General features: G+C 36.3%; 2 protein-coding genes across 4 annotated transcripts; both read right to left on the bottom strand.

Annotated features, from left to right (window-relative positions):
- Window positions 1-4,524: 4,524 nt before the first annotated feature.
- LOC105047767 (EG45-like domain containing protein) lies at window positions 4,525-8,468 on the bottom strand. 2 transcript variants are annotated; one of them, XM_073258810.1, is made up of 5 exons: window positions 8,277-8,468; window positions 6,530-6,678; window positions 5,333-5,502; window positions 4,920-5,220; window positions 4,525-4,662 (listed from the first exon to the last, which is right to left on the bottom strand). In XM_073258810.1, the coding sequence occupies exons 3-5, from the start codon at window positions 5,442-5,444 to the stop codon at window positions 4,656-4,658; spliced, it is 420 nt and encodes a 139-aa protein (XP_073114911.1). In that variant the 5' UTR covers window positions 5,445-5,502; window positions 6,530-6,678; window positions 8,277-8,468; the 3' UTR covers window positions 4,525-4,655. The 2 variants fall into 2 exon arrangements, with proteins under 2 accessions (XP_073114911.1, XP_073114912.1); XM_073258811.1 differs by lacking the exon at window positions 6,530-6,678.
- A 491-nt stretch (window positions 8,469-8,959) lies between these two features.
- Window positions 8,960-15,225, bottom strand: LOC105047769 (uncharacterized). 2 transcript variants are annotated; one of them, XM_029265340.2, is made up of 7 exons: window positions 15,039-15,225; window positions 13,771-13,929; window positions 12,428-12,595; window positions 11,822-11,979; window positions 10,150-10,208; window positions 9,903-10,072; window positions 8,960-9,161 (listed from the first exon to the last, which is right to left on the bottom strand). In XM_029265340.2, the coding sequence occupies exons 1-7, from the start codon at window positions 15,139-15,141 to the stop codon at window positions 9,028-9,030; spliced, it is 951 nt and encodes a 316-aa protein (XP_029121173.1). In that variant the 5' UTR covers window positions 15,142-15,225; the 3' UTR covers window positions 8,960-9,027. The 2 variants fall into 2 exon arrangements, with proteins under 2 accessions (XP_029121173.1, XP_010925143.1); XM_010926841.4 differs by lacking the exon at window positions 10,150-10,208 and having other exon boundaries at window positions 15,039-15,222.
- Between the last annotated feature and the right edge of the window lie 919 nt (window positions 15,226-16,144).

Here is a 16,144-nt window from a genome sequence, read left to right as displayed (position 1 = left end):
TGGAAAGATATTGAGTACTTGTAAAGGATCAAAAATCTAAATAATATCTTCTAACTAATCTTTTTGGATGAAATTTTAGGTTGTTATATATATTTTAAAAAAAAGCAACCATATTGTCTGTCATTTTACGAAGATTAGCCATCTCCAAAATTTTCTTATTGCCATTGATTTCCTCAACTTATTGAGGCTGTAATTGGGGCCTTTGCCTTTGCCCTTGTTCTTTTTTCTTTTATTTTTTCAGAAAAATATAAAACAAAGGAGGCATACGAGATGATGGAACTAAAGTATATTGTTGAGTGAATCATGTTATTTTTAGTGCTTGGATAACAAGTTTTATGGAGAAGGGAACGCATGTAACTTTTTGTGTACTTCTTATATCGACATTTCACCCAAGTTTTATGAGGTAAGTGAAAACTTAACCTAAAGCTATATAAAAGTGACTGCCTATCCAACTTTTAGAATTCTTGTAATGACCCTAAAGTTAATCTTAATATTTTCGGACTTTGAGGAGAGAAACCAAAGAAAGAATAGGGATTTCCATGATTTTGTATAAATTAGCCCATGCATCTAAAAATCAAAATTTTAAATTTCTCAACTTTTCAATTTGCATAATGACCCTAACTAGATTTCTCTCAATGAGATTTAAATTAGGCTAAACTTTCTATAGAAAGGAATTCTAGTATTGTTGGCCTTTGAAAATGATTCCAAGAGGGAAACTCCACCAAAATTGGAATTTCCATGTTTCATGTAGATAAAAGTCCCACACATTAAAAATCAAAATTTTGTTAGACTAAAACAAGACATATCAAAATAAATATTAAACACTTCCATGAAAAACATATACTATCTACAATCATTAGTAGCCATGTGCATTTGCATGAGCATTGTAACTGGCTATACATGATCTTAAAAGTCTCGTCTCAAGGTATACACCTCACTGCAAGTGGTAAAAAAATAGACTCAAGACTTCCATATTGGTGTCTCTTATGGAGGGTTATATTTGTGAGTTAAATATACTCTTTAAAATGATTTTTAAAGTAAGAAAAAGATGAGGGTTCATTATTTCTGTACATATTAATTTTTGAAAAAAAAATTCATACCCTCATTGATTGTCAAAATAAAAAGTTTTAGTCCTAGAAAAATCGTAAATTTATTTACTTCATTTTCTCATCTTTATTATTTACAAGATTTTAAGATTCTAGAGTAGCTAAATACTATAAGCTCCTAAAATACTTATTGTGTTTGGTTCATCGTCAAATAATTTTGGAAGATAATATAAATTATTTTTAAAATAAATTATTATGATTAAATTATTAATAATAATATTGATTACTATATTTATTATTGAAACATCGCGACTCCTCCCTACTCCCTATCTTCTCGTTATAACACACGTCATTATCATCTGTTCGCGGTCAAAACCCAATATCTTCCACTCGTCGTCTATCCCCTTTGTGTATGACCTTTATCCCTCCCTGGACAATGAGAGTAAAAAATCCCAACCGTAGAATGTTGACTTATACCACCCCCATTGCTCGTCCCTCCCTCCATTATTTAATCTAATGTAAAATCTATTCCTATCAGCCCTTTGTCTTTACCTTCCTGGAAAACAAGAGTCCAATCGTGGCAAAGGAACAGCAACAAAAGATATTAAAAAGGAAGAATAGGAAGAGGAAGAGAATAAAAAGTTAGAAGAATAATAAAAAAAATAGAGGAGAGAGAAAAAGGGGAGGCGGTGGTATAGTAGCATTGAAAATATTGGGCCGGTGCTTGTGGGAGCGGCAGGTCTGCAAGATCCGGTGCACCCTCTGGTGGGAGAAGCTCACCCTCCTCTATCTCTTCCTTACCATCATCATCTTCTGCAATGTCATTGAAGCCGACAAATTCGACATCCCAGAGCAAGACTTCAGTGAGATGCGCTAGCGCCTCCACCACCACTGCTCCCTCTCCCACCGTATTCTCATTGAACCTCAAGCCGACCATCCCTCCATCGCCACCATCGAAAAAATCTTTCCCACCGATAACGGAGACGATGACCCGCCATGATGGGGATGAGAGATGGAGGAGCCGCAGGTAGGCGGTGGGGCGAAGGAGCTGTGGGCAGGCGGGGGGTGCAGAGGAGTTGCGGACAGGCGAGGGAGATAGAGGAGCTGTAGATAGGGGATGCGGTGGAGGAAGGTGGCGGGGTGGGGGCATGCGGGAGGGTTGAGTGACGGATTTTATATAATTTTTTTGAAAAAAAAATTATCTAAAATTTTTATTACAATGTTATCAAAGAAGTGGTAATCTAGATAGCTATCATTCCCTAAGGCTATCTACATTGCCTCATAGGAGGCAATGTAGATTATCAGGGTAATTTAGATTGCCACCCAAAAAGTATACTAAATATAGCAATCTAATGGGCCCACTTTAAATTATCGACAATCTGCATATATTGCCAGCTACCAAATGCAACCTAGAGACTTGTACTCAAGTGCTTTAAAATAAAATTATTTTGTTGCTTTCCAATGGTCATCGAGAACTCTATCCAGGCAAATTAAGCTTCAAGGATCTTTAACAAGACAACAAATAGCTTAGTTTGAAATTCTTCGAAGATCTCTTTTTAGAGTAGGACCCTCAAGGATTACATCGTGGAAGCTCACAAAAAATGGCACTTACCTATTGAATTCATTTTACAACTTCATCAACAATGGCATTCTTATTTGTCCTTATTACAAAGTGATTCAGAAAGCATCCATTTTTGAAAAGGTGAAGTTCTTTCTTTGGCTTACACTATAGAACAGACTCCATAAAGATGAGATACTTGCAAGAAAAAGATAGCAAGTAAGCATGGGTTATATACTATGTGGGATTGAGCTTAGAGTCAGCATCTTATTTTTTTACTAGATGTCTCTTCACTCGTAGCATTTGGAATACAATCAAAATCTAATTAAATTTGAAAGGTTGGCCATCAAATTTACATGACTTGTAAACTTAGTTGGAGATTTAAAAAATTTCAACTAGCATCCATGAGGATAGGGGATCAATTGATTGTAACAATTTATTGAGAGGTTTAGAAAAAGATAAGAATGAAAAGATTCTTTTAGGAAAACAAGTTCGGTCTATTCTGTTTTTCAAAAAATCTTATATTTCTTTAATTATTTAGAAGTACTTGTGCCCAACAAAAATGCTGGATAGCTATGGTGAGCTCTAAAAAAGCCTAGAGATGTTGGTCCACCACTATCTCATAATAGGCTGAGATAACTCTTTCGTTCCTCAAGCAGAAATCTGAGAGCCCAACAAGCTGCCAACTCTTCTTCTTCTGCTTCTTTTGATCACTGTTGTTTCTATTTGTAAATAGCTCACGTAAAATTCTCTTTATTCCAATAAAATTGGTTGTCTGTTGTTTTCTTATTTATCCACAAAAAAAAAAAAAAAAAAAAAGGTCATCCAGGTACCGTGCACTTAGATCGGCACGCACAAACCGTCATGCATCAATTAATTCACGACCTCCCACTCAACCAAACATCTCTGTGATGCTCTTGAGCTGCTTCGATCAGTCTCCTATTAGTTATTTATGACTTGATTATTGGTTTTTGAAAAATTCTGTGATACAGACAAAGGCATGGAGGTGCTATTTTCTTGTGTCTCCACTTGTAATGGCAAGAGAAAGAGGTGGAACGCTAGTCGGAATAGCATTTTCCTAGCCAGAGCATCCAAGAAACGTCTGCCCTTCGTTCAACGTCCGCTCAGAACCGTGTGGGCCAAGGATGCGGCCGTTTCAACCGCGTGTGGTGCACTGGCCAACCGATGTAATTTCGATAGTTTTTATTGTTCGGATTTCAGCAACATGACGGATAGGGCCTTGAGGGTTAAAAAAGACTGCATCAAATAAAGCAATCCTCTTTAAGATACATGCAGACCATCGACTTCAGGTGGATATATATCCAAATCCATCCCGATCGCTGCCGAGATATGATTGGTAAATATACATTAAGGTTGACATTAGATTAATTGACAAAACATTAATACACACACACGCACACACTGCATTTTAGGCATCACAGCTAGCGTTTGGCTAAAGCCAGAATCGAAACCAAAAGAAGCTCTCAAACTAGTGGTGTTCGACGAGACGGGTCAAACGTAGCTGTGCACCGTCTAATTCCCAGAGATGGTTGCCTTCAACTATATAGAAGTGGTACTTTGCTTTACGCTAGTTTCAAAAATTAGCATCGGAGATCTGGCCTCAAGGTACCAGCTAGTTTGTTGGTAAAGCAATCTGTGCCTGTTTCAGAGAGAATCCTTCCTTTCACAATCACAGGGCTTTGCGGGGAATATTTAGGAGTTCAGGTGAGGTTAATTACCGGGAAATATATCCCGCTTATTCCGGGCTGGGCCGGCGCAAGAAAGAAAAGAAAGTAAAGAAGACGGATAATTTTATCTCTAAAAACAAAGAGGACGAATAAATGACATGGCAAGGAGGGAGAGGCGGGGGGGGGTGGCGCGGGGTGGTGCACATCCACCATTTTTGTAAGTAGAAGAATCGACACACACACGCACGCACACGCGCATATATATATATATAACAACGAAGAATCGACACTTTTTTTATTGATAGACTAAATGAATCCATTGATGCTTCAGAATTGCTCAGATCTTGTGATCTCCAGCCCATGTCAAACCCTGAGAAACAAGATGGCATTCAGATCGATGAGCACATAATAATACCAAGAGCAAAGTAATTTGATTATATGGAGTCGATATAGAAAAAGAGACCGACTTAAGAAGGGCAACGGATGATTTAAAAGAAACCTTCTAACATGTTAACAGGGTCGACAGCTTTTATAAATGTTGAGCTAGAGAGAGAGAAGAGAAGCGGTTGATATGGAAGAAGATCGAGATGATGCACGAGAGAGGAGGAGAGGAATCTTAATAATTACTGGGTGAATTCGATGTTGATGACATCTACGGAGTGCTGGGTTATCATCCGGAAGGCAGTGGTTGATAGAACCATGGTGGTCCCGTTCGTCGAAGGCATCGAATTGAGTGCGGCGGCCTCATCGAGTATGACGACATGGATGGTCCGGCCCTGGGCGCATGCGTCCGGCGTCGCTGAGCTCAGGCATCTCACCAAGTACTCCCTGCCGCAGGACGCGCCATTGTCCCATATCCCCTGCCCGGCAGCCGCAAACAGATTGTCCGCCGGGAACTGCCCCTCCTCACTCCCGTAGCATGCAGTAGCTGTGTGTGTGAGAGAGAAAGAGATTGAGAACGTACGATTAAATTAATTAGGGAGCAGCTGGCAAACGGATCGATGGATTGGCGGCGATGAACAGCTAGCGGTGGCACTTACGGAGATACGGTGGTCCGTAGAACGAGGCGGTGCCGACTTGGGCAAGCGATGGCAGGGGGAGAATCAGGAAGCTCGCGAGCCATGGGAGCACAAGCGGCGGAGGCGTCCACATGGAAGACCGAGGGCTTTGCAGAGAAGAAGCCCGGAGACTGCTGGGGATGCTTCACTTGCTGTGGATAAAAAATTTTAAACTGTCTGCATATCTCAATTTATATTCTAATCTTCAATTTAGAATAATTAAATTATTTAATTTTTAAAATATATTCAATTCAGATCCTAGGTATGAATTTTATCCGACCATCACGATGAAAGTATAGTATCACATGGTATCGTCTTTTGCATCATTTCATTCTGCTACATAAATAGATCATGTGATATTATATGGCAATTTTATCACCATAGCTATGGAATAATAGTTAAAAATCAAATTACATAAATTTAAAAATTAGATAATTTAATTGTATTAAATTAAAATTCATATTCAAATTAAAAATTTAAAAAAATTAAAATTTTTATATAATTAATTATTATTATATTATTAAGAGTAAATGATGGCTCATCTGTTGCAATATGGAAGAAGACCAAGATAGCCTCTCTATAAATATTATTATAAGTTCTAGTTCATAATTAGTGTTAACTATGCTCATCAACAATCCATCACATACGCACCTGAATATATATTTTCTTTAATAATTTTGCTTGACTAGTCAACAATCAATTAGGTTAGTTTGGCATTGCTCCGAAATTAATGACACGATAAATTATCATGGCTACAGGAGCCAAAAACTAGGGGAAGACTAAACCTCATTTGACCTAGATATGGTAGTGGGTCAAGATTTTGATATTTTTCAAAACCTAATTCCTTCCATGAAAAGAAAAGTTAATCAATTCTTTACTAAAGTTAATAAATATATTTTATTCCATTTTTGGATTTATTTTTTTATACTTTATTATTTAAAAAAAATAAAGTATCAATAAATTTTATATATTTTTCTATATTATATACAGTGCTTGGTGCAATGTTTAAGAAGATAGGTGGTGCAGGGTGTATGGTTTGACTCCATCCATAGGATTCTCATGTGCGCTGTGCATCACTCTGTCATTGTCACGATCAAAAATGACAAATAAAAGGTCCAGGCTCCACGTGAAATTCTGTAGACTTTTCCATTTGTATTACAGCCGCACACAAGAACATACATCAGTCACGGACGGCGGCTGGTCCATCGCCTAAATTCCCGCCGGAGCCGCTGCATCTGATGTGCTTACTCGTTCTGTCCACGTGGGTTGGAACGGCTGTCGTTCTTTCTTCCACATCATCATCATAGCCGATGGAAAGTGAACCCCGCCTATATCGATAAAAAAACAAACTGCTAGTCGGTTCACCCATGATAGTAAGAAAAATAAATTTTTTATTTAAAATAATAAAAACGGTTAGTTGACCAATCATAATGAATGATAATTTTTTTATTTAAAATTTTTAATTAAAAATAAATAATAATATAATTTTTTTACTAATAGATGATGTATCAATTTATTATTAAATGATCCAAAATACCGTGATAGAACTATACTAACCAATAATTTTTTATAATCTTAACATCCATCCTTCACCGAATAGAAGCCTTGAGAATACCTATCGTAAATTAGTCAATTTTTTTATTTTTTACACAAAACATCTCAGGAGAATTTTATGGTCAAATTCTCAACTCTTTTTTTTTTTTTTAAAATAAAAAGAGCTAATCTCCACTTTTTATATCTTATACTCATCTTATTCTTAAAAGGGCGAATCCAATAACTAAAATCAAACCCTCACCACCTTGCCTAAGTCTCAAGAGATAATACTATAATACTTTTCGAGGAAATGCTTGGTGGGATTAATTGCATACTATAAAAAAAGTTAGTCAAATCGCATGCTATCTAGATTGAGATCCTTTAAAAAAAAAAAAAAAAAAAATCAAAACTTACTCCTTAGATTTGTTCTTAAATTCGGAACTTGCTAACAAAGATTTCCTAATGTCCAAATTATAAGCACCTATAGACCAGAGCAATTGTTAACTGAATTTTGTCCCTCTCAAACCATTAATTCATTCATAAAACAACAATTAATATAGGTTTCTAAGCTTTTGTTATAGAATTCCAATTGCCTTAATAGACCAGCATGTCAATAAGGTATCAGAGAAAAGTAGATCCTCTAATTATACCCCATTGTTTGCACATGAATTACTCAAATTTGACTCGAATGCAAGCTCAACTTAACTCATCTATTATTCAACTCGAATAACAAAACACTCGATTCAAAAACTCACAAATTTATTCAAATTTATATTTTTAATAATATTATTTTTATTTATAATATATACAAATATATATATATATTAATAATAGATTAAAACTTAAACGCAAGCGCAAACAAAATTTTAACTTGACTAGATTGATATTCAAATCAAATCGAATCAATCTTAAATATTATTTTTTCTCTTGAGTTGAATTCAGATTTAAGACTTGATCATTTTTTCTCTTGAGTTGAATTCAGATTTAAGACTTGATCGATCTCAAATTTTGAATCCAAATATTTTGAATTAAGTTAAACTCAAGCTTCTAGCTATTCAACTCAAAACCCCTAGTTACCATCAATAACAAAAACCCTAGCTTACTGATAGCCCAAGACTTATCCCAAGAAAGGATAGTTGATGTTTGATGCATCACCTTAACATTTGCTGTAATAAAATGCAGCTAGCACTGACCTACCACCATATATTTCTTATGATATTGAGCAAGCGCCAGGAGAAGATGAAGAACCTACTTAAATGCCCATGATAAGATTGCCATCAGAACCCACCTTTGAGAAATAGAGGGAAGATGACCGCTTAGAGGTGGAGAGATTATCGCATGGCAGAGAAGTGTGAGAGATAATGTGTAGATAAAAAAAAGTATTCTATCTTACCTGTAAAGTTTTAGAGACGGTTGAAAGTTTTAGAGACGGTAGATTCAACGGCCGTTGATGAATCTCAAAACATACTCTAGCAGATCAGTTTTGTCTCAACTCTTTACCACAGCTCCAGCCGGATAATATAGTCCATCCAAACAGGCCATGAATGGATATGATATAAATGCTCGATTTTAGAGATCAGCCGGTCAGCTTGGCCGCCATGCAAAGGCAGCAGTGAACTACAATAGCCACAGCAACTCTTTCTCATTGACTGAGAGCAGATTGTTGTATTCTTGAGCACCAGACAATTCCAGTCATGATCATAACATGACATGCTCCAGTTATTGAAAGGATGAGACTTTCTCCAGATAGATGAACAATTACAACTTAAACAAGAGCCTGCTATAGATGAAAGCACTACAAGATTCGATTTCTCAAACGAGGATTAGGGTGATTGTTAAAACAGTATTAGCAAAAGATAAAAAAGATCAGCACATACCCTGTTGGCTGGAGCATCAGTCGGGCTAGACTGCTGGTAGCAGTAAATATGCCCTTCGAGTCAACCGCCTAAATGAAGAGACGGACTTAACAAGCCGTCTTCTCTTTATGGTATACCCTTTCCAAGTTCTTTGAAATAAAAAAGTGAAAAAAGAAGAAGAAGAAGAAGAAGAAGAATGGAGCCATCGTACAGCTTGATAAGACGTAAGAGCTAGGATATGAGAATCAAACTTTTCACAAACATGCACATACTCCAGCTTGTCACCACTTACACATGCATCCTCCAAATATGACACAACAAAGAACAAACAATGCCTACTCCTCTTGAGCAGAAATGAAACAAACTTTCAAGAATATCCTTCAAGCATGATATATACAAAGCCGCTTGGGGTTGAGGTTCTCCTGTTGCAAGCAACAAAGATGAAGGCTCAGAGATACTGTAAGCAAATTGATCGAAGAAATGATGCATCACATCAGACGTTTTGAGCTACAAATATCAAATTCTAGCATCCTAGAACCTTCTATCAAATCCAAGTACCCAACTAGTTGATACAATGTCGCACTGAATGAATGACCAGCGTGACACGTCGTCCTATGCAACATTATCAGGTGGCCATTATCATTTTCATGAGAGGCCTTCCCACCTGCTCATCAGATTACAAGTCATTGCACTGTTTCAGACAAACGACAGCATAACCACTTCTTCAGATCATGGACCACTTCCAAAATGAGTTCATGCGGGAAGGTATCAAACACCTGATCCACTCCTGATGCATGTGATACACAAAAGGAAAAATGTCGCTCATGGTTTTAATTCCATTGCTGATCCAAGGGCTGCCATTTAAATTTTTTTGGATGGATACTCCACCGTACGAGCAAATCTTTTTATTCCTTTTCCCACTTCCCCTTTTTTTTTTTTTGGTGGGAGAGTGGGTGGGCAGGGTCCTTATGTTTAACTAATAAGAATATATAGATAATGTGCCGTATAAATTGCAACTGTCAGTTAATGAGCAACAGACTGCTTGTAGAGTGGAGTAAAATTAAGAAGTAGGTGCCCTCCACTAAAGGTAAACGTCTGCATAATAAGAAGATTCTAATATTCCATAATTTTAGAGAGAAAGACATTGGTCCATATATACATACCGCTTGTAACAAGTGTAGGCTGCAAAGCCAAGCCCTCCAATGGAAAGAAGTCCAAGAAGAACAAATAATACAACCAACCATCTGGACATCCCCCTTTGCTCGCCATTATTTGAATCACTGATGCCGAAGTCTGCACAGCTATGCAGATTGCAAGGTTCCTGTCTAGCAGGCTGCCACACAACCAAGAGAATAATGAGACAAGGAACATGTGCTATTGTATGAAGGGGCTTGGTATATGACAAAGCACCTAAAAAAGAGGAACCATGAATTATACACCCTTATGGAAACCTTATGGAATTCAGTGTCCTGTTTTATCACACCAGCACACCAAGTCATACATCAGATATCTGGCTGAGAAACAACAGGCAGAATGAATTTTGAGATGATGCAAAGGAACCAATCAAATTTCTTTGTCTATACTCCACTTTGCACCAGTATCAGATTATTATAAGCATTTATAAAAGGTAGCAGAATACTTGAAGGAATCTTCTGGATTTTATATAAAAAGCAATTCCACAGCCCATATCCATTGAAAGAAAATCCAAAAAATGCAAACTATCTTGTTAATATAATTCTAATTTGTCTAACCTATGATCGATGTGCCCAGAACACCGAGGACCTGGAGTATGTAAATATTCTTATTGATGGATCAATTGCATCTATACAAGCATGCAACATCTGCCATAATTTGAGGGTCTTTGGATGATAATGTCAGTTAGAAGTAGCTCCAACATTTTGAAGCTTCAAAAAAATTGACTGAAACAGATATTAGTAAACCAAACACTTTGCAAAGGAGGAGGTCAACCATGAAGCCTAGTTCCTATTTTGACAAGAGGAATCCAAACTTAATCCATATAAACACTAAAGATGGGAAAAAGAAATGTGCAAGAGGTTCTTTGGTGATGTTACACCAGAATTGTGCAATACAGAACTGAGGATTATAATTCTCTTCTGAGAATTATGCAATAAGATATTAGATCAGAAAAACAAATTACAAATAACAGAGATTGGCTTTCCAATAACTGGTCAGGAAAAATTCTCAGAAGAGAGAACTGAAGGAATTGCTCTAGAACATATTAGAGAATCTTGAACGACCTGTTTTAATTTTAACACTATGAATGAAGAAAGGGTAGAGCTCAAAAGAGAATAATGAAATTGGTTGTAAAAGGATGAAACAAGGCATGCTGACTATGATGACAATTGCATTATCAATGTAATCCCAAGAAATGAACATACTTCACATGCTAGCAATTATCCCCATCTAGATGGAGAAACTTGTCAGTTTCAGTTACATTGACGTTTTTTGTCGGGGGGGGGTGTTAGTGGGATCTTATTATTAAGGTTCAAAACCCTGGCCCACAACACAGAATCAAACATAAAACATTAGACAAAGGAGATAAAGTAGTGTCATTATTCCTTATCCAGGATAGTTTCCATGACTTTCTAGATCTAAAACATCTTGGGCATATGTCAATACAGAATTTGAAAAATCCTGCCATATGCAAACACTATGAGTCTTACAACCTATCCAAATCAACCATCAGCTCCTTTTATTATATGCCAACGAAATCCGATTGTTGTGAGTAGCATATCAAAACCATCTCTTCTGCTTGATCACTATTGCTAGTATTATTCATATTAGTAATAGAATTGGTATTATGCTCGTTATCAATAAAAATTACCACAAATTTGGCTTTTCTTGAATGAATTTCGTGATCTTCCATCGATTTTGCCTTATTTACTTCCTCTTATTCTTCCAGAACATTGGTCAATTTATATGATGTTTTGTCAGAACTTTTGCTGAACTTTAGCAAGTAAATGAATTGTTAGATTCATAAACATGATCTGAGAAATGAAAAATGACAAAATTATGAACCTGTAACAAAGCCTTGATGAACATAAACACATTTTTGACTGACCATTTCTTCTGCAGAACATCTGCTATCATCTACTGGATAGTGTTTGATGGATGCATCATAATCATTGCTTCCAAAACAACCCACATCTCGATAACGAACTCCACCATCACAAGGAGAAGAGCATTTCATCCATGGTCCAGCAACCCACTTGAAAATTTCTGCAAGGATCAAAAAGTATTACATGAAAAAAATGTTGCATTTAAATATAAAATTACCATAACTTTTTTCAATGGTTTTTTTTTTTTTTTGGTACAAGCAGGCGATCGCACCAGTCTAGTGTGAGTACAACCCATAAAAGTCAGAAAACAAAAGGTTCTGCAAGGCTTGTGGGCACATCTCACCGTATTGCCAGGTCCAGTCTTCGGTGTGCTTAGGAACATAAGATGCGACCCATTTCAAAGGCTTCCATGTATGACAAACTGGTAATATGGCATCTACACACACACACACACACACACACACACATATATATAGGCACACACACACACCATGAAGCTCTAAATTCAAGATAACAAGTAAAAATGTTTGTATTACATCAGCCTATGAGGAAAGGAAGCCATTTTCAACATAATGGGAGCATAGGAAAAAAATGCATATGATATTTACCTTGTGGTTTTAACTGCTTGGTCAACTCTGCACCACTCTTACAATAACCCAATTTGCTACTCTTGTCAATTAGGTAAGGATCTGAGCAATCAGTGCAACATATGTACTCATCGCCAAAGTCCAACTTGATCTGGCATCTCGCACACCTATTTGTTACCCTTGGACTTTCTGCTTATAAGAAAGCAAATGACAAGCTATTACCTATAAGAAGAAAGGTTTATTTCAGGGCTCTAGGGATCTGAACTAAGGAGTCCCATTTTCACCTATTGTATTCAAGGTCACTAAACATTTTTAAGACATACAATTAACAAGAAGTCTAATTAGAAAAGGTAATTACAATTAGCATACATATATAATGGCATGCTTGCAGAAGTTTGATAACTGTTATTAAGGTGCACGCATGCAAGCACACATGGGGGGAAAAAAGCTGTTTTCTAAACCATGATCTCTGCCTTTTGTTGTCTAAAGCAAGTCTTCCTTTTAGTCCTGAGAAAATACTAGACCAGACTCATGTATGGAGTAGGAAAAAAGAACTTGACATAATGGCTGAAGGTATGTAAAAAGGGAAATGCATATAGAAAACATGCTCAAGAGGGTGCATGCGAATAAAAGAAAGAATGATTCATTGATCTCCCAAACTTTTTCATCATTGCAGTTCAACTTATTGGAAAGTGATGTGCAAATGCAACGAATCCTTGTTTTACAATATTAAAGGTGAAAGGAAAAAGCAATCTCTAATATCAAATCACAAAAAAGATATCTTGGTTCAAATTTTGGTTTAAAAATGCTTGAGAAAGAACATCATATCTTACTTTGTAGAGAATGAAGTGCTGGCTGATTATGCAATCTGTTATACAGGACTCCAATTTCATATTCAATGGGAAAAGTGTGAAAAGGACGTAATCTCGGAGCAAATTGCTGGAAAGTATTTTCTGATTAACAAAATATTGAAATGATCCAACCCAAGAGTTAAGGAGACGGCACATATTTTTGTGAATACATGAATGCCTTTTCTCTTTTGCTTGATTGTACATGCTGGCATTCTTTTTCAGCAACTACTAGAGGTTTAGAATGATTTGCATTATGCAAATTATGTGAAAGAGGAGGTAGGATTATACAATAAACGATGCACAGTTTATTCCTTGCAGTACATATACAACCTTCCAACTATAGAAATTTAAAGCCATCATTCTGACAATAATTGAATGTCCATGTCATAGAAGGCCAACATGTTAATCTGCTAAGGTTCAATACTAATTTGCACGTACTTTAACAATATTAATAAATTAGCATGGTGATCTTGTGTAACTTAAACACATATTAGCAAATAAGTCTTGGCGCACCTGGTTTGCAACAATGGAAATGGGTATGGAAAGGAAGGCATGGTGGGTAACTGGACTCTTCACAAAGACCATTGCAGTTGTCCGATTGATCAGCTATGGCATAACCTGCACCACATCCTCCAAGCCATTTGTTTTGACATGATTCAGTCCAGTAGCACCCTACAATTTTAGGATGCAACATCCATGAGATAAATAATATCAAAAAATGTAACAACAAATGAAACATTAAGTCCGCCATCACAAGTTTGACAAAAATATGGAAATGAAATGCATGCTTCCTTGGAATAGATCGATGTCATTGTTCTTAAAAATAAACAACAGATACAGTCGAACTGGAACAAAGTGAGAATTCTGCTCCTGATACATCTTGAGAGGCAGTAGTAGGACAACCCACAAAAAAAATAGAACATGATACCCAGTTTCAACCATAGTTTTGATGTTTAATTGATAAGATGATCAATTAATATAGTGAATTTCGCGGAATCATACAACACGAGATGCCACCGAACAAAATCCCAAACTAAAAAACAAATGCATGATTTCCACGATGATTTAACAAATTTGCGCCAAGATGATTTAACAAAGCAATTACAAACAAGATCGTAGTTTAGTCTCCTGTACAAGCAAAGGAAGATGCCAGGAGAAATAAATCATGAACCTTGATTTTACCAGGCTGAAAACAAGATCACACTTAAAATGACAAATAGCTATATCAAAACAAGAGAACCAAACAAACCCTCAGAACGGGGAAAAAAAAAAAAAGAAGGAAAAGGAACTACAAACAAGAAAAGGCTTGATTCACACAATATGTGCGAATTGGAGCCAAGAACCAAAGCATCTACCAACCGAACAACAGATTCCTCTACGGGAGTGCAAGATCGCCAGCAAACTTGATGCGGAGAGACACTCAAATCATGAACCCTAAATTGTCGAAGCTAACTCAACGATCGCACTCGAAATAAAAGATGCCAAGATGGAAAGGCCCAGACAAATTCACGGTTGGAGAAGAACAAGGAAAAGGGAATTTTTTTTTTTTTTTTTTTTTTTATGAGACAAGAAAAGGGAATGTCAAATAAGAACAGCCGTTGAATTACGCCATAATCGAACAGATTTTAGTTAAACAGTAAAACAGCCGAACAGATTCGAGCCAAAAAAGAGCAAGATTGTCAGAAAGAAATCCAAATCATAAACCCAAAATTACAAATCTGACTACAAGATCGCAGTAGAGACGAGAGATTCCAGGACCAGATGAATTCCTTCGACGTTACCATGAGAAGAAGGATCGGCAGAGATCGACGGAGCAAGATGAGAGATTAAAAGAAGATGACCAAGAAATGGAACGAGAAGCCGCAATGGAACCATCCACTCCATCTATCGAGTTTCTCCTCTCTCGAGTGACCGACCGACGGGCCACCATCGCCGATTTTTAGAGGCCGGTAGCTGGATCCCTAAACTTTGTGGTGTTAGTCTTCAACACCGAAAAACCCAAAGGCGCGCCGCTTATGGCTTCTCCGAACCGTTGGATCTTGATTGGAGGGTCAGATTTGATAGGATGTCGGATCTCTGATTGGGGGCCGTGCACTTTCGGGAATAAATAGATGATTCGCTGCGATTGGTCGCCCGACACTGCTTACTGTTAACAAGGGCCTGGAATTTGCACCAATTGTTCCATGCGCCTCGTTGGCGCGAGAGAATATTTATGGAATGAACTTTATAATTTATCATATTTTTAATATTAATTTAAAAAAAAAAATCAAAGATTTATTTATTAATAAAATTATAAATTTTATTATTAAAAAAATATAATATTTTTTTATTTTTAATATATATTTTTTTATTAATATATATTATATGACCGTATAATGTACACTGAACAAATTAATTATCAAGTAAGTTAATACATTCATGTCGATATTCGATTTTTAGAATATAGAACTCGTTAATATACAATATATGGTCAAGTGATACATATTTAGTAAATTAATTATCTAACAATCTAATAATCATTTTTAATATAAATTAATTATTTGATAATTAATTTGTTTCATAATTTTTGAAATATTATGTTAACTAGCATACACTGTATGGCGAAATAATATATATTTATCGATATTTGGATATATACTGTAAGCTTCTTTGATGTACACTCAACAGTGATTCAATGCATATCTTCAAACAAAAAATATGTTCTGAAAATGATGTGTCAATTTACCTAGAGATATATATTAAATCATTGCTAGGTGTGTATGAGAGAAGTTTGCAATATATATCATAATGTTGATAGATGTGTTTCACCATACCAGATAGCCTGTATTGGTGAATATAATATTTTGAAAACTGCATATCAATTTTTTTTCAAGATATATATTGAGTT

This window comes from Elaeis guineensis, chromosome 6 (genome assembly GCF_000442705.2).
Source record: "Elaeis guineensis isolate ETL-2024a chromosome 6, EG11, whole genome shotgun sequence".
Taxonomy (NCBI): domain Eukaryota; kingdom Viridiplantae; phylum Streptophyta; class Magnoliopsida; order Arecales; family Arecaceae; genus Elaeis; species Elaeis guineensis.
This window is presented reverse-complemented; position numbering and strand designations above follow the sequence as displayed.